The 18593-nt window shown below is 41.7% G+C and overlaps 1 protein-coding gene across 2 annotated transcripts in view; it reads left to right on the top strand.

Moving 5' to 3' along the window:
- Positions 1-18593, top strand: part of edil3a (EGF-like repeats and discoidin I-like domains 3a) — a 140184-nt gene that overhangs the window by 85114 nt on the left and 36477 nt on the right. For both annotated transcript variants that reach the window (XM_076270749.1, XM_076270747.1), the window contains exons 6-9: positions 3493-3674; positions 12379-12534; positions 13508-13652; positions 14395-14579. In XM_076270749.1, the coding sequence (XP_076126864.1) occupies positions 3493-3674; positions 12379-12534; positions 13508-13652; positions 14395-14579 (668 nt within the window). The remainder of the gene's footprint in view (positions 1-3492; positions 3675-12378; positions 12535-13507; positions 13653-14394; positions 14580-18593) is intronic.

Here is an 18593-nt window from a genome sequence, read left to right as displayed (position 1 = left end):
ATAAGTCATGCCTCCTGCTGGTCTGATCTTGTCGCTCACCATGGCAGTTTGGTATGTGGTGCCGTTTGTCATGGAAGTGAACTTGCTGGCACTGCAGATTTGCTGAATTTGTGGTTACGGATGAGTTACTCCCAGTTGTACATTTTGATTGGAACAATCGCACTGGAAAGTTTGACTCCCTCTGTCATTGTCCTTGCTTTGCAAATCAAAGTATGAAAGTGTCCTAGCATAAATCATTTTATAGGTAGTCAGCAAAAACAATACAGAAAATTATAAGTATTATTGTCATTTCCATTTTTACCATTATTATTTATTAATACCCCCTTAGGTTATGACATTATTGTGAATATCAGCACAGCTGTGATTGTGTTATGTCTGTTTAATACAGCTGTGCTGGTACTATCCTCAGGGAAAATCTTTTAGCTAGACTGGGCTAATGAAGTATGCATGAAGTATGCTCTGTTCCATTTCAAGTAGGGCGAGTTACCTTGCTGAGTATCCGGAAAGAAATGACAAATGCATTGACCAGAGAAAACACGTGTATCTGCAACAGTCTTGAGACAGGAAACTAGGGTAGATAGTTTATGCAGAACAAAAAAAAACAAGTAAAGATAGCCTTGCCTCGGGAAGCAAAAAATAAAAAGGAAATTAATAGACTGAAATCACTTATGCAGTTTCTGACCACAATAAATCTTTAATTCTTCGCAAAGTTTTATTGAGTCCACCGTATCACTCCCCTTGTTCAGGGAATAGTCTCACAGTGTCAAACACTTAAGTATTGTATCTTATTTACGCACACAGATATCAGATAACTATTCTGGGATTCTTTAACATGGAGGTGTTATTGGGCACAACACATCACGCTACAGCTGGTGGTAGTGGGTGAGCTGCTGAACATAGGGGCTCATATGGTGGTCTATGCAAGGTCATTCAAGATACAAGGAAATATGATATTTGATATATATGGACAACCTTGATAATAAATGTTTTTTGCTATTTCAGCACCAGCACAGACTTATTGGAGCTCCGTGGGCTTTAGCTGTATCTTACTTTGTCTCCTTTAGCAATCCTCTTTTCCCAGTGGCACTATCTTGGCTGTGCCAGCACACTGTTGACACAGCCCTAAAAAGATATATTGCGAGGAGGTATCACAACCACTATTAACGCTTCAGTGAGCAAAACACTCTTAAAAGCATTATGGTCCAAGTAGTTAGGAAGCAGCACTGTGTGACGAGACGAAGTGAAAGTGGTTAAAGAAAGAAGGGGCTTCAATCTAATCATGGCCAACGCAGGCTTCTGTATACACGTGCAGGCGCACACAAAACACATAACACATAAACACACACACACACACACACACACACACACACACACACACACACACACACACATGTAAAGGAAGTGGTTGGCTTAGGAGACAACAGATACGCTTGAGGTAAACAAACCATATATATTTCTCATACTGGGTAGGGGAGGGGAAGATAAAATGTTCTACAGCATGTCATTGTATCTGCATTTGTTGCTGACATTTTTGGACTATTTCTGTGCAGATATAGGGTCCTGGCCTGGCTCATAAATAGTTTATAAAAGCTACATGAGCAAAGTGCAATAAACATTGTTAAATTTTCATGAGGCTGGATGGGACAGTTAAGTTCGCTAATACACTGTCAACAACAGATTCCACACTGTGGACATAAAATGCACATGGCCAGGAGCTTCTAAACATCAAACTAATAATAACTCCTCTGAATTAATTTGTAGTGAGGTTAAATAGAGGGAAAAGTTATTAAAAGCCATCCATTATATGTTATAATCATAATAACATAACGGAAAACTGTATTTAAACAATCCAGGATAATAACTGACTGTGGACTAGCTGTGCGGCTTATTGAGTTTAGGGTCAGTTATCTGGTATTGGATGACTGAATATAGCAGTACTGCAAACAAGTTTGTGTTTTGGCATTAGAAAATAAATCTAAAAATAAATAAAACAATTACTTTTATTCTTTCCCATACAATATCCCTTTCCATGGCTTCATTACAAAACAATTACTAGAGAGGGCACCAAAGTTTTTTGCAAAAGAAGGGGGAAGGGGAGCTGGCATGAAATTGGTTCGTAGGAAATATGATTTCACTCTGATATGCGTGCATTGCTGCTTGATCTGCATCACCCACTCCTAACCTGTCCTTATAACCCAATGTCATTGATTTACTGACCCACTTATTTCAACAAAGCTGAATGAAAGGGAAGCAGCATAACATCAATCTATGATAGAAGTGATTAATCAAGAGCCTGTATTTTCTCTGAACTGTGTAATTCAATATGATTAGGGGACTCCCATCTCATTTCCCTGAATTTGCTGATGCTCAAATCAGACCACACTTGTGACTTACCAATCTCATATACTGTACTTTTCCTTTTATTTCATTCATTCATTTATTTATTTATTTTATAATGAGCCCTTCTTAGAAATGCAAGGACAAACCCGGGTGGGAAAGCTCCCACTTATTGAATTACACCCTCTTAAGTTAGGTAAGGAAACACAGACAGCCACAGAAGCCCCCTTTGTCTGCTGGCACACTGACACAGATGTGCTTCTAAGCTTTGAAAGTGCCTGGCATCTGGTCTGACATGGAGCCTCTAGACAGTTGTACATATATATATATATTTATATTCTAATGAAATTGTGATGTTATTAAAAACAGCATTGGAGTCATGCTTCTCCTGTTAGCAACTTTGGCATTTAAGTCCGACCTGTAGTGGTGGTGGGGCGTTAACAGTCATGCTGTCTTTTTATGGAAGCCACAGCTCTTTAAAGGAGGCCCTCAAAGCTGAGAGAAAGCCCATGTCTCCTTTGAAGGGGAAGGACTACCATAGCACTTCGGAGTGCGCCATGATGGGATACTACGACGAGAATGAGTGGTTCAAGAGGGGCGTTATTAAAGAAACAGTAGCCTTGCGTGAGGGCAATGAGAAAGATACAATCATTATGAGCGCGGGCCATCCATCCGTCCTTGGGAATAAGGGTGGTGAAACCGAGGAGACTGGTAGGCAATCAATTTCAATAAGCGAGGGCAAGGACACGCTGTCCCTGAACAAGATAATGCTTGACTTCCCCAAAGAGGACAGGACCAAGGATAATGTTTCCGAAAGCAGGACTCACCCCCACGGTGACTCAGGGGTGGTGGAGGGGAGTCTGCCTGAAAGTGTGTGTTCAGAAGATAGGCCTTCGCCTCCTCCAAAGAATCGCTGCCCCTTTCGGTACATGACTCCAAATGCTGTGCATGTTGTCCTCAAATTAAGTGTTTTCCCTTTGCTCCTTGAATATAAATGCTATGTTTAGTTCATGACACATACTGTATAGTGCAATGAGACCCAATCTTCAAAATGTTTTCGTTTGCAGTTTCACATTTGAAAAACCCTACTGAAATGTGCCACTGACTGTCATTCTACCCTTACCCTTTTGCCTTGTGTCTGTGTTACCTTGATAGAGTGCTCTGGACCGCTGGGCATGGAAGGGGGCATCATCTCCAACCAGCAGATCACAGCCTCCTCCACGCACCGTGCCCTCTTTGGCCTGCAGAAGTGGTACCCCTACTTCGCCCGTCTCAACAAGAAGGGCCTGGTGAACGCCTGGACCGCCGCTGAGAACGACAGATGGCCCTGGATTCAGGTAACAGATGGGGGGCCAGGCGAAGGAAATAGGAGGCAGGCATCCGGCAGAAGAACATTGAGAATGTATAGATAGCAGGGTAAATGTGGCTCGCCAAAACAATCTCAGTTAAACAGGTGATGTAGAGAAAGGGGTTGGTAGAGTTGCTTTTTTATTTATTCGTTTTTTTACTAGTTTAGTATCTGCAGCCACAGTGGCTGTTGTGTTAGTGACATACAAACAGTTTAAAAATGAATCACAGTGATATCAGCTTTCTACAAATGTGACTCTGATTACACTGAAATGTGCTCAACCAACTCCTGTTGAGTCGCAAGCAGCGATTAGCATTCCAACCTGCATGCCTGAACCTTTTTCTTTTTTTCTATAGTCCTAAGTTCCATATTCCATTTAAGTAGGTAGCTGCTTGTTAAAAGGCTGACATTCAGGCACTGTGCAGTCAGTAAGCGTTCACCTGCTGCATTGACTCACAAACTCGTCTTTCAATTTTTAATGTGTTTTTAGTTTAATCAATTTGATTGATAGCCCAGACGGAGAGGCAGACAGATCAGATTGGATGGTAGTCTGTTCATTCAGCTCGACTGAGATGAGGGCAGAACACCTGCCAACACCTGCACCTCCAACAGAACTTTTTTTTGTTTTTTTTTTCTAATAGAAGACTAGGGCGCTGAAATGGATTGAAAGAGGTTTCTTGACTCTGCAGCACCTCTTTGCCTTTGTTGAGCTGAATTAAGCCTATTACATTGAAATATATTTCAGATGCATTCAGAGACTGACTTGAAGGAAACTGATACTGTGAGAGTCATGTGATGGGTGAGGCGTGAAGTAGACATAATGCCAGCACCTGCTCGGAGATGGAAAGGTGAAATGCTGAAAGATGTTAAGAGAAAGGGATAGAGAGAGAGTGAACAAAAGAGAGGACTGCATAAGAGATGATGACTGGATGAGAGAGGGAGAGAGAGAGGGAAAAGAGGGAGTATTTGTGAGAGAGAAATCTTGAAAATTTAAGCACTTGTGGAATTTGTCTGAGAGCAGCGATCCTCGTCAGAGAAGTGGTACTCACTTAGGAATGATCTATTCTGATAATTAATACGTTTCATCACCTCTTCCCTGCTGAGGTTGGACTTGGTGCAGAATTCATCCTGAGCTGCTTTAGAAGCATGACCTACTAAAGCTGCTCCTCTCACCTCTCTCTCGCTCTCTCTCTATCACACGTACAAACAACACACACACACACACACACACACACACACTACCTCTCTCTTTTTTCTCTTTCTCAGACATACAAAGTATCTCTCTATCTTTGTCTCTCTATTGCATATACACATACACTTACACAACACACACACACACACACACACACACACACACACACACACACACACACACACACACACACACACACACACACACACACACACACATACACACACACACACACACACACACACACACACACACACACACACACACACACACAGTAACAATCTGTCTTCATCTGTCTTTCTATTCCTCACCCAACTCAGCCCAGGGCTCTGTAATACTAAGGAACGGATAAATCACACGAGAAGCTTTATGCTGTAAATAATTAATCACTCAGCCCCTGTGTTCACCGGTGTTTGTGTTACACTGAGGATGAGAGAGAGAGATAGAGAGAGAGAGAGAGACAGGCAAAGTCTGTGGAGAGGAGCAGGAAGGGAGAGAGAGAGAGAGAGAGATAGGAGAGGCTGGGGAAAGGAGGAGGGAGGGAGAGAGAGGGAGAGAGGAGGGGGTGGTATGTGGTTCGTCAGCAGCTGGATCCATGCACACATGAAATTGCTTTGGGACACTCAGGGGAAATATCTTTCAGGATGGGGTCAGAAAACAACAACATTACATAGGGTAACCTGAATGAATTCGCACAGCAACACATGATTGGCATGATTGAAAAAGTGCCACCCTTGGACGTATTCATTGAAGTCGTGGCCATGTTCTTGTCGCCACCAATGCGGGACGATTCAACAGAGTGAAGGATATCAAGACGAATTAGTTGCTATAATCTCAGTTTATTAGATCTCAATAGTACAGATTATTCAGTAGCATCATTTGATATACAGTTTTTCTCAATTGCTTTGACCTGCTTAAATAAACTGGGATCCAATTGGTTTTCAATTACACCTTCTTTGCACAGCAAAAAGTGCTCACACGTTTTCATTGGGTTCACACATTTCTCACACCCTTTTGCAAAACATTTAACACAGAAGTCATTAAAAGACCCCAAACTCTATTGGTTTCCCTGTGTTAAACAAAAGGAAAAATATATTCACAGGTGGTAGAGATTCCTTGTCTGAATTTCTGATACACCTGTGTGAAACTCCTTTGCACAATTATTCAATCAGCAATCATTCATTATCCATAAGAGATACCATGTCTGTTCTGTGTTGCTATTTGCAACTATGGATCTACACATTTAGAGAAAGTACTGTATTGCCTATTTAGTACAAAAGGTGTTTACTCTAGGTCTATTTCAATGAAAAATGACAAGTTGTAGTTCAATGAAATTTGTCTTGTCTGGGTGCTTACTGTTAGCCTGGCCCAGCCCACCTAGATCTTCTTTCAAGGAGATCTAGTCTGGAACACAATAGTTCATAACCGTTTCCCTCAGACAAGAAAAATGTCAAGCCAGTCACCGATGAGAGGGGAAGATGAAAGCAAAACTTATTGTGAAACAACATAACACCCCAAGCCTAATTGTCAAGCTTAATCAGACAGGCAATATGAACATATGGATATTAATCATCCCGTTAGAGCTTATGGAAAATGATGTACATCAATTTAAAGGAGGACAAAAGTGATGACAAGCCCATCATTGGGCAACTCTGTTCACAAACTTCCCCCAGTTTCACACCAGTTATTCCCACATGACATTTCCACTGGGATTGTTTTTCCCCCATGCACATGAACATGATAGGTTTCCTTTATGTCTAGTAGCCTATACTGTTTTGCTGTGTGCATGTGATTGACATATGTGCAGGGTAGAAATTCGACTGAAATTGCATTAAATCAGGTTGTTTTAACTAATATAATGCTGCAAGATGGGGTTTTGTCCACTACAGTACATTTGCCATATTAAAAATTCCCAGTTTATTCCCATTCATTCCCATTTATTCCCGTTAATTTCCATATATTTTTGTTAATTCCTATGGAAAGTTTCTAACTTTGAAAATTCCCGGATTTTTGCAACCCTAGTAGGAAGTAATGTTAGGAATCTATGATCAATGTGATTGGTAAGGCTGGATCAGTGATTTCAAAGTTAGTGCCCATCGAGATGCAATTCATTTTTATTCAATACATTTTGTATTTTCATAGTTTTTCTCATACCAGAAAATGAGAAAGAAATGACACAGCCATAGCAAAAATGAAGGCTGAATCTCCTCATTTTGAGAACTGTATTTTACATTTTGTTGTCCAGTGTGTAATGGTTGATTGAAATCACAGCGTTGCATGTTTTAAATGTTTTAAGAGAGTAAGAGCCTTTTGTAGGCAAAATGTGTCATTTTGGCCAGAGTGCTCTTGTTTAGACCTGTTTTGAAAATGTCAGAGTTGACACAAGCATTAAATCAATCAACAAAAACTGTAATGAAACTCACTTGAGAACATCTATCTCAAACACGTACCTCTCTGAGACTAAATCAATTAGTCATTTGTCATTGAAAAAAATCCCATCCCATAAGTGTGTTTACCCAAATTGTCTTTGAAGAGGATTCTTAGCCTAATCTAATTTGTTCTGCCCCAGGTGAAGTACCCATTGCAAGAAGTTTAAGGGGACACGGCAACTTTTTGGGAAATTATTTTGTTATGCCTTTCACCCCAGAGTTAGATAATACTTAGATAAGAGGATACCCTTCTAAAAGGGAGCTATAGGCTAACTGGTGTGACTCACTTCCAGTTAATTATGCTAAGCTAGGCTAACGGTGTCAGACTGGGTAATTGTACGCACAAAGAAGAGAAGGATGTGTATTGTCTTATCTAACTCCAGGGTAGATGGCAAATAAGATAATTTCCCAAAAAGTTGGCAAGTTCCTTTAAAATATAGTGTTTATTTCTGTTTCAATTCATGCTGTTTTGTTTTGGTCTTACTGTCTTGTGTTTTGTAAGACTTTGTTTGGTTTCTCTAGTGTCATGTTATGCATAAAGGAGTGATCATAAAAAGGGTAATTGGACAATAAAACTACCCAACGCTCCACAATTGTTGCATTCTGCTTATAAATACAGTCTGAATTGGTGCAGAGTGGCTATATATCTTTTGCTCAGCAGGGTTGCTGCAAGCAACACTGTTTGGTCTGTAATGAATGAGCTTCTGTGGAATCTCCTTTGCATTTTAGCGCAGCATTTCTATGAGCTGTCAAGCACCATCTGTCCTGGTTTAGATGCATATTGCTGCTGGCAACTGAGTCAACTTGCATTTGGAAATCGGAATAAAAAGGTATTCCCTGGATGTTGGCTTGTTCTCCTCAGGGAATTCCATACTGTAATCATACAAAGGGTACAGTCCAAATTTAATGATTCAGCGTGTTTTTGTTTTTGTTTATTTGTTCTTTTTTTTGTTGTTGTTAGCTTGTGTTTGAGTGTTACGTTCCATTTACATGGCTTGAAATTGGGATATTTCATATCTATTCTATTTAGAGTGGATCAGTACAGTTTTATATTACCTTACCTGGTAATATAAAACCTGTGACTGGTAGGCCTAGTTTTTGACTGTGTATCAGTATCATGATATCATTTTTATTACACGGCTCTTCACAAGGCAAGTAGAACGCTACATTGACTTGAATGGGATTTCCCAAATTTCTAGCGGTCATTATTTCCTAGGAAAGGACCTCTGAAAAATTTTGTTTTGGCAAGTAGCCGTGTAATAAGCGGAATAATGTATAGAACGCCGGTCATTATTGGGAAAATAAGTCCCTTCAGGGCGGAACAAGACCCCTCCGCTGCGCGATAATGACCGCCATTCTATACATTATCCCTTACATATCACTAACCAGTATTGCAGGGGCAACACCCGGCCTTGAACCTCACCTCAAGCCAAGGCTTTTCACCGGTTCATGAAACAAAAACGAAAACCAGAAACTTTATTTTTATATATATTCTGAAACAGAAACGGTTATTTGAAATAATGGTAACCGGTTAATAACATTATTTTTTTTCTTGTTCTTTTATTAATACAACAATTAAAATATGTTCCACTTGATAACTGGTGCAGAGTTTGTCTGGATGGTGGACTTGATGACTGCAGACAGTCTCTGTAAAGTTAACCTTAAACTGTGTCTGTGAAGTTAACCTTAAAGTGAAATGTGTCTGCCGTTCCTATTTGCAACCAGAGGAGGTAAATATTGTGCTGTGTACCTTATAAATGTTGGTCTTAGACATCAACTTCATTTGAATTTAATTTAGTTAAAAGGCTATTATATAAACTAAAACTAATGTTGAAAATCGATAGCTAGCTCCATGCTACTATGATCTGTATACTAGCTATTAGAAAGCGAACCAAATGAAAAAAAAAATCTGGTTTCCTCAAACAGCATGATCTCTGGCTCTATTCAGCCAACTGAGAGGAGGATGAATCACTGTCACCCAGCAGGCCTCATGATTCAACAGGCTCAGTCTATACTTTTCCCTGTGGTAAGATTAAGAGCCATTTGGCCACACCACTGCTAAAGAGATGGGATGATTCACAGCAGCCTACCATGCCATGACACAACCGTCCATTTGCAAACAATTACAGACTGCTTATGTGTCAGGCTGTGTTGGCTTGGGGGCATAGACTTCAATTTTCAGCTTGATGGTGTGTGAAATGTTTCAGAGGTGAATTTTTTTTCCAACATGACTCATCAGGTACCTCTCAACATGGATCAGAGAATCACAGAGACTATGTACCTGACTCTTTTCTTTCTACTGTGGCCTATAGGGCAGAATGTAGAAAGTGATATCCAGTGATCATTCCAAAAAAAATAATAATGGGAGGAAATGCAATATACCCCATAAGCACAGAAACCCTGCTCGGAGATTTGCTCATAGGGATTTTCAAGTGCTTCAAAGCAGCATCAGCAGCGTTCGCAAACAGCGGCTCATGAGATGTGCAAGGGCTACGCCTGCGGCTGGCAAATTGATATCATGATTGGAAAATGACCCCGGTGTAAAGTGGCTGAGGAAGAGTGGGTGAGGGGGGTGTTACATTGATGTATGGCGAATGGAATTGCAAGTGCTCAGTGTCCGTCGCCTAAATCAGTGTCAATTTCTGACCAACGGAGAGAGCCACTCTAAAGTGGCAGATGTTTCAAACGTTTACGCACGCACCGTGGCTGTGAAAATGCATCACTATTAAGCCAAGTATCTTCGGCATCTGTGGTCATTAGGACCATGAAGAGTCACGCCAATTTCTTGTGCGGTAGGTCTTTAATTGCATTGAATTAATTACATCTCTTTTTTGTCCTCCTCATGGGTGATATGAGAAGCTGGTTATTGTTGCTGAGATCAGAGGGAAAGTAATGGTAAAGGGCGCTTCGCCTTCCATCACCCCTTTTAACGGGTAACTGGTAGCTCTGTGACCGTGAACAGAAAGCAACAAAAGTACTCCAATTAAGCTATTTATGCTTTAGGCTAGCTGTTCAGTCTCACGTTATCGAGCCAGAAGCAGCAGATTGATAGGTTAGTGCAACATGGTCATGGCTCCTTTCAGGCATTTGTTTTGCCTGTACATGTTCATATTTTCTTTTCTTTTTTTTAAATGAACGAGTGTCTTGACTGGAACACAATTTTTGCACACTAATGAGGTCCACAAAGAAATAAAAAAAGAGAGGAACTGCAGAAACAATTGTGCATTTAAATTTGTTTTCGAGCACTATATAAGAACCATCTTATACAGTTTGTGTTGGTAGAGTCTAAGTATTTGGAAAAACAGGAAGTGTGAAATTGAAAGTGTGATGACACCTTTCAGTCTAATGAACATAATTGATGGTGTGCCTTGGACAGATGGAAAATGTGAACCCTGTGGTGGAAAGTTCCTGACTCACTGCTCTGTCAGGGGTAGGTGTGTATGAGTGTGTGAGAAGCTTAAAGTGGGTGGGTTGAGCCTAAGGCTTGAGTCATCATCAGTAATTGAATGAGTCGTCAACATCATCATCATCATCGTCACCACCACCTTCATCATCATGCAGAGCTATTCAAAACTGTAACTACTGTGCTCCCATCTGCTGCACTTTCATTCTTGTTTTTTTTCTCTTCAACACTTGCTAAGGCACAAACAATCTCTCTCTTTCTCTCTCTCTCTCTCTCTCTAACTCACACACACACATACACACACACACACACACACACACACACACACACACACACACACACTCAAACACTCTCCAACATTTCACATGTGTCTCACACTCGCACACAGTACATCAAGACAATGACACACTTCCTTTCACCGCTCAGTAGCAAATTGCCTTAGCCTCTGCACTGTGGCTATACTTATGCCATCATTTTATCCCAGTCTCTCAAAGACCTTATTCTCCCTCCCCCCTTACTCTCTCCCTCTCTCTTGCTCTTGCTCTCTTTCTCTCTTTCTTTCTCTTGCTCTCCCTCTCTCAGGTTTCACTTTACTTTTGGCAGGCAGTTAAAAAACGAGGGCCCTGACTTACTGGTTTGAGGTGCAGTTCAAAAAAAGGAAGGTCTAAGTGTAGCTACCTCAGAGAGCAGGTTTGCAGGACTCATGCTGCGTTCATGACACGGAAATTCAGAAATCTTAAAGAAAAAAAAAAACTTGAGCACAAGGTCGGGTCGTATTTTATTTTATTTCGGAGACTTTGAGACGTGCGGAAAGTTTGTGCCCCGAGTTACCCGACCTGACATCACAATCATGCTCTCTCATCACGTCAACCTCTGTTGCAACGACACAATAAAAGGGCATCTTCACTCTCATTACAAATCTGGCAAGGTTATTTATCACTAAATGTACTCTACAAATAGAAAAAAATTACCTGAGATATCCTCATTCTTGTTCAACCACAGTAAGCAATAACTGATTTATGTGTTCCCTGTAAAGATGACACAAAAAAGCAAACATGTTACTGCAGGAATCCATATTTGTTTTCCGAGCTGATCTCATGAACGCATTTTCTTCGAAAGTCAGGCTTGTTACGGTCATCACGAACGCAGCATCACTTGTCGAAAAAAAAGGGGTTTACTGTTATCCCGAGCCTCATTACCAAGTGAGATGAAAAGCATAGTTTGACCCGCTATGTTTACACACTCATTCATGTCCACACAAAGCTCACTCCCTGAGAGAAATAGAGTGTGTCGTTATCACTGTCTTTATTCTTTGTCCTTTCGTTGATCAAATGTGCGTTCAGCTCACCGAGAAACAGAAACCTCTCATTTTTAGAGCTTATTTAATGGTAATATGAAGTAGATTTGTCCATGGATCCAGGCATAATTAAGAAGTTGGCTGCAAGGTACCATCAGATTAAGGAAATATTAAGGGAGCCTCTTCCAAATGAAAGTACCCTTAATACGCATTAAGACGTGTTGGTTCCAAGAGAGGAAATAAGATGAATAGAAGTGTATTTTAAGGAGTTTTAAAAGAGGTTTTTGTTTTCTGGTAATGATTCTCTTTGGAGCCTTATGTAACCTTGCTGTGTGTGTGTGTGTGTGTGTACGCATGTGTCCTCACTTGCAGATAAACCTGCAGAGGAGGATGCGGGTCACGGGCCTGATAACACAGGGGGCCAAGCGCATCGGGAGCCCCGAGTACGTCAAGTCATACAAAGTGGCCTCCAGCGACGACGGCAAGACCTGGAGGACGTACAAAGTCAAGGGCACCGACGAGGATATGGTGAGACGGCTTTTTTAATTAGCCACTTTACACTCCGAGCTCATCTTCCCATCTCTGTCTCCGACAGCAATCCCCCACCCCCAACCCCACCCTCCTCCTCCTCATCAGCCTTCAACCCCCCCCTTCCGCACCCACCCTTCTTTCCTGGTTTTATGACATTTTAGATTGAATTTTTTATACTATTTGGGGATAAACGAGCGCCATATGGGTCTCGCAGGCTCCACGGCACTTCATCATATCTTTCTGGAAGTGTGTGTGTATGGGTGGGTGCATGGGGGCGTATTTGTGTGTGTGTGCATGTGTGTGTGTGTGTGTGTGTACATATCTGCACACACATGTGTATGTCTTGGTTAGTAAAACAGTCTCTTTCTCTCTTTCCCTCTCTCTCTCTCTATCCATCTCTCTCTGTCTGTGTCCCAGACTCTCTGTCTCCAGGCTGTTAGCGGTGATTTCATTTAATGACTTTTTGTGCTTTTCTTATCTCACTGCTCTGTTTTCGCTCCCTCATACCCCCATGTTCATATTTGTTTCATGACGCTCATAAAAAGAAAAAGGATTATAACTGGTTGGTTATATGAGACCTGGCTCATGTTATGGATTGTCTTCTTGTGCAAATGTCTTTTCCAGAGGACAGGTCTGCCTCTGAGGTTAGCCACAGGTTGGGAACTGACACCACATTTGTAATATTATAATATAATAGAGCTTTCAGTCTTTTTCTACACTGTATAATCTATGCAGTATACAGTATGTGATTTTCTTTATTCAACAACAGTCTTTATTAAAAGGCTTATGAAGATTGGTGTTGAAATTTGCATTAAGATATTGTTTTTTTTTAAAGGACTTTCAGAAGCCAAGAAAGTGCAGTCAACTTAATTGAAACACATTGAAAACAACCAGCAACACCCTCTCATTCCTTTCCTGGCAGATGCTGTTAGATATGCTTTATTTGAATATGGATATGTACTTTTTTCAGGTCTTTCGTGGGAATGTCGATAACAACACACCCTATGCCAACTCTTTCACCCCTCCGATCGAGGCCCAGTTTATCCGCATCTACCCCCAGGTGTGCCGGAGACACTGCACCATGCGCATGGAGCTGCTGGGCTGTGAGCTCACAGGTCAGTCACCTCAGCAAGGTGTCACAAGCAGAAAACAAAGACAGAGAAGGAAAAATTAAAAACACGCTTACACATTCAAATGTCCTAGAACAGTGTTTCTCAAAGTGTGGTCCAGGGACCACTGGTGGTCCGCAAGCTAGCCCAAGTGGTCCGGGAGCAGACGTGGCAAAATATAATATAGATGAGTTTGCAATATTGAACCAATTTGTATGTAAATCCAAACATTTCTGCAACACTACCTATGTAAGCCATGCCAGTTTAAATCATATGAATTCTCTGACACAATAAGCAAGGTGCAAATACAACAACAAAGTGGTTCAATGAGTAGGCCTATTGTGTAATTTACTATTGAAGTAGGTTTTTTTAACTAGGTGGTCCGTGAGGCTTTTTTTTATTGGTTAAGTGGTCCTTGGTCTGAAAAAGTTTGAGAAACACTGTCCTAGAATTATTGAGAGAATTGCTTTAAAAAGCTTGAACTGTTTACCATGTTGTTAGTCGCTTTGGTTAAAAGTGTGTCAGCCAAATGTAATGTAATGTAATGTAATGTAATGTAATGTAAAATGATCAACCAAACTAGCATACCAGGTGTTGGCACTTAGCACAGGAAAGCTGCAGATGTAAATGGTAGAACTGGAAGTGGATAAATGGTTTATAGTGGTGCAATGAGAATGTGACTATTGCTACTGTGCATACCATTGTGTTCCCCAGTTGTTTTACATTGTTATATTTTGGGGCAATGCAGGATGCTCAGAGCCGCTGGGCCTGAAGTCAGGGCACGTTCAGGACTACCAGATCACAGCCTCCAGCATTTTCCGGACGCTCAACATGGACATGTTCACCTGGGAGCCGGGCAAGGCGCGGCTGGACAAGCAGGGCAAGGTCAACGCCTGGACATCCGGCCACAGTGACCAGTCCCAGTGGCTACAGGTAGGTTACAGCTGCCTCTACTCTCAAAAGCAGTTGTCTTTGGCTGCCCACCTGATTAGAGTTGGTGGTGGGCCTCCACTGCAAGTTGCCCAGTTATGTCCCTGCTGTGTTTGGATGCTTCTCTATAAAAGCTCCCACCTCCACCGCTGTTGTTTTGGCAAGCGGCCCAACCCATCATCAGCGTCTGAACATCCTCGGCTCTCAGTGTCTGGTGTTGTTTCTGTTATCTTTGGATGTGTCTCCACACAGACACACACACACACACACACACACACACAGAGACACACACACACACACACAGAGGCACACATACACACACACACACACACACACACACACACACACACACACACACACACACACACACACACACACACACACACACACTCCCACCCCAGCCGCACTCAAAGCCACTGTTTGTTTCACAGCAAGCCCAACCCTTCAGCCAGTCCCTGATGATATAGGTAACAGCCGACTCTTCTGCCAGAGCACTTGTTTGCTTTTTTTGTCTTAACAGTTCACCTCATCTAAGGCAAGAAGGAGGGAGGGGGGTGTACTCACAAGTCCTCACAGTTGCTCGTCTCTGGCTCTGTCTCTGCTATGTTGGGATGGATCTATGTGTGCTGTGTCTGAGCCAGTGCCTCTGCATTCATTAAGGTAACTGATCACTGCAAATGGAGCCTCCGGCAGAATCTCATCCCTCACGGGCCGCGGTCAGGCTGTCCGCCCACCAGCCTGTGAGAGGCGGACACTGCACTCGCCACACAGCCAGTGCCGAGAGATTCATAAAAAGTCATTAGAGTCGAAAATGCGAAAGAACAGGAAAAAAAACACCTGAAAGTCTGCTTTCCGTTATGAATTCGTGGGAATGAACTCCCCAACAGATGTTTGGAGTTACTTGGACTTGGCCAGATGTGATTGCCACGCCTCTGCCGAATGCTGCCATGTGTCCATTCCTGCAGTTTACAGTCACATCAACAGGTTGAGGCCATGTTTGTTTTTTTTTGTGCAGGTGTGCTTGTATGCAAGCTCCTTGCCCCCACCCCTCCTTCTCCTTCTCCTTCTACAACGCTTTCACAAGCCACAGAAAGTGATTTATACACACCGTAAAAACATTTTATTAAAAAAAAGAATAAAAAAGTTTTCATTTGATGCTGCCAGAAGAAATGAACAACTGTGTGTTCCTCTGGCCAGCTTACAGGTTGGCCACTCTGGAGCAGGGCCTGCCCAGATGCACTCTGTAGCAGCTGATTGGCTGTCTGTGTCAGTAGTGAGAACTTAGAACATGGATATATAGGATCGCTTCTCCCCATTTTCTTTTTGTTTGTTTGTTTGTTTTTTGTGTGTTTTCTGTTGTTGCTTTTTTTTTGCGTGACAGTTCAATAAGTCTAACCAAACATATATCCTCGTGGAGTCATAGATAAGACAGGTACTTAGCTGTATGTCTGGTGCCAAACTAAGCCAAGTCAGCCCAAGCCAAGCCTTGAGGCTCAAATTGATCACCGCTGTGGGAAGAAAAGGTAAAAGGTGCGAGGCAATAATGCATTCTGAAAAGGGACAGGCCAGAGCCAAGGCCCGAGGTGAAATCCATCAGCAGTGTTGAAGATGTATTAGCAAGACTGTGCTGCTGCCCACCCGTCTTTTCATTTTGGTTAAAGTGTAATAAGAAAATGTCAATTCCCAGGCAGGCGAAAACACCCGATGCACATAAATAACAGAAAGTCCACGCTGCATCATCTGAAATGTAATGGTATGAAAAGAAAAAAAATCCTTATTCAGGCACCTATATCTGAATTTTAATCATATAATGTGTAATGAGTTTTTCCAGTCTCTATATGTCCTCCATGGCTCCATTTAAACTAGACATGGCTTGAATACAATATCAACATTTTCAACAACAACCAGGTATTTTAAAGCTGACAATACTCCCAAGAAGTACACATCCACCTAGGCATTTGACATTTGAGAGTCCTTTCTGAAAAAAGATTATGGGCCCTATCTTAATGATCTGAAACGCAAGTATCAAACGCAAAATGCAAGTAGCTTTGTGGGGGGATCTCGGGTGCTGTTGCTATTATACCAGCTGGATAAATGAATCTTTGCGCCCGACACAAATCTAAAATAAGTTGGTCTGAAGTAGCATTATTACTCATAGGTGTGGTTTGGGTGCAATAAACCAATCAGAGCGTCATCTCACATTCCCTTTAAAAGCAGGCACGCTTGTTCCATGGCGGATTGCTATTATAATGGATGATTTGGCAGGCGCACACTAGGAGCGGTTCACAGCCGAGGAGACCGACGTTCTCACCAGGGCCATAAAAGACAGAGAAGTGGAATTGTATGGGGATGGGAGAAATCCACCCAAATTAGCGTCGGTTAAACAGGCTTGGGAGGAATTGTTACAATTGTTTTCACGGCTGGCATTTTTCTTTTTGACAAAATGTACATCAAGAAATGTCACAAAGACATACTTTCCAATGTTTTGGGCTCACTCTCACTGAATCACAAGGTTATGAATGCATGGTGATATTTTTGCAATGTAGTCTAACATTAGACCGAGATTATTTTGCTTACCTCACTATAGACGATGCAGCTCTTATGTCAGATAAGCTCTCCTCTCCTGTGCTGCTGCTGGGACATTTGGGTTAAATGGCATCGGCATATGCAGTTCAACATCATGTCTCCTTAAGTCCTCTAATATTTCTTCATTTATGTCATCAACACATCCATGATTCATGGAAATGTTGTGTAAAACACAACACGTCACAAAGAATGCTGCAACTTTTTTTGACTTTACTGTAAAGTGCCTCCTGACCTATCCAAACACCTGAAGCGTATCTGTCTGGGCCGGCAGACCCTCTCCCTCCCGCGTCTAATTCTCTGTCCCAAGATGTACTCCATCTCACTGTGCAATAGAAAAATTATGAGCAAGCACAACTTTACTGCATTGTGCACACACTACGTTATGGCCAAGCATGCGCCCTTAAAATAGAATCTGAATAGTGCGCCACTGACTTTAGACTAGGTTTTTTCTGGTCTGTGGCGGAATTGTTTTCTGAAACTGCAAAATAGCCCCAGGGAAAGTTTTTCGCCGGAACATGCCTCCTTTTTTCGCTGAACCGCGCCAGGGAGCGCAAGTTCATTCCCTAATTTACCGATGTGCGTCTGCGGAGGGAAAAGCTAGCTGCACGTCGGATAGCAATGATACATGCGATACATACAAAGTCAATTGCGCTATAGAGTGCAAGATAGAGCCCTATGAGGTCTTTTTGTATGTCAATGTCATTTTCTGGTAACAAGTCAGCATCCCTTGGCCCAGAGAAGTTTGAAACATTCTGTTTTAGGTAAGCTCAGGGATGTAGTGGAGGCTAAATGCAAGTAAACACAGTTTATCCACCTTTAGTTTAGAGTTTATTCGCCAATTACACTTTTAACATTCAAAAATCACATTGTATTATCTACATTCACAATATGCAGGCTACACTCTAAGAACCATTTAATACAACTGATATTGTTATAAACATTGGACAATAACCTCCACCATCATCAAATATGTTCTGAATGCCTTTTATATTAAACAATATTTTGTAACACTCTACAAACATCTGCTCCAACTATAGTGGCTGTGAATAAAAAGGCAATTTGTTGTCCAACAATCCATAATAAACCTTTATGGTTAATGGTGTGTGTGTGTGTGTGTGTGTGTGTGTGTGTGTGTGTGTGTGTGTGTGTGTGTGTGTGTGTGTGTGTGTGTGTGTGAGAGAGAGACTATGTGTAAAATTATGTGTATCTGTAAAAAGGACACACACACACAAAATATCCTCTCCATAGCTGTTGCTATGGTGAATAATCGATTACCAGTGACATTACAGAACAATTTTAGACTTGACAGATTAATGGTCTTAATGACAAATTAAGTATTCCAATTCATCAAGACAACTCCAGTGTCGCAGTAGCAGAAATTACCCTGCCCACTTCACACATACAGCCTGACTACATAACAGTCTTCGCCAC

The sequence above is a fragment of the Alosa pseudoharengus genome, unplaced genomic scaffold (assembly GCF_046254945.1).
Source record: "Alosa pseudoharengus isolate Yale_2024_CS ecotype anadromous, Long Island Sound unplaced genomic scaffold, YU_APseudo_1.1 YU_APseudo_1.1_scf_6, whole genome shotgun sequence".
In the NCBI taxonomy this organism is placed as follows: domain Eukaryota; kingdom Metazoa; phylum Chordata; class Actinopteri; order Clupeiformes; family Clupeidae; genus Alosa; species Alosa pseudoharengus.
This window is presented reverse-complemented; position numbering and strand designations above follow the sequence as displayed.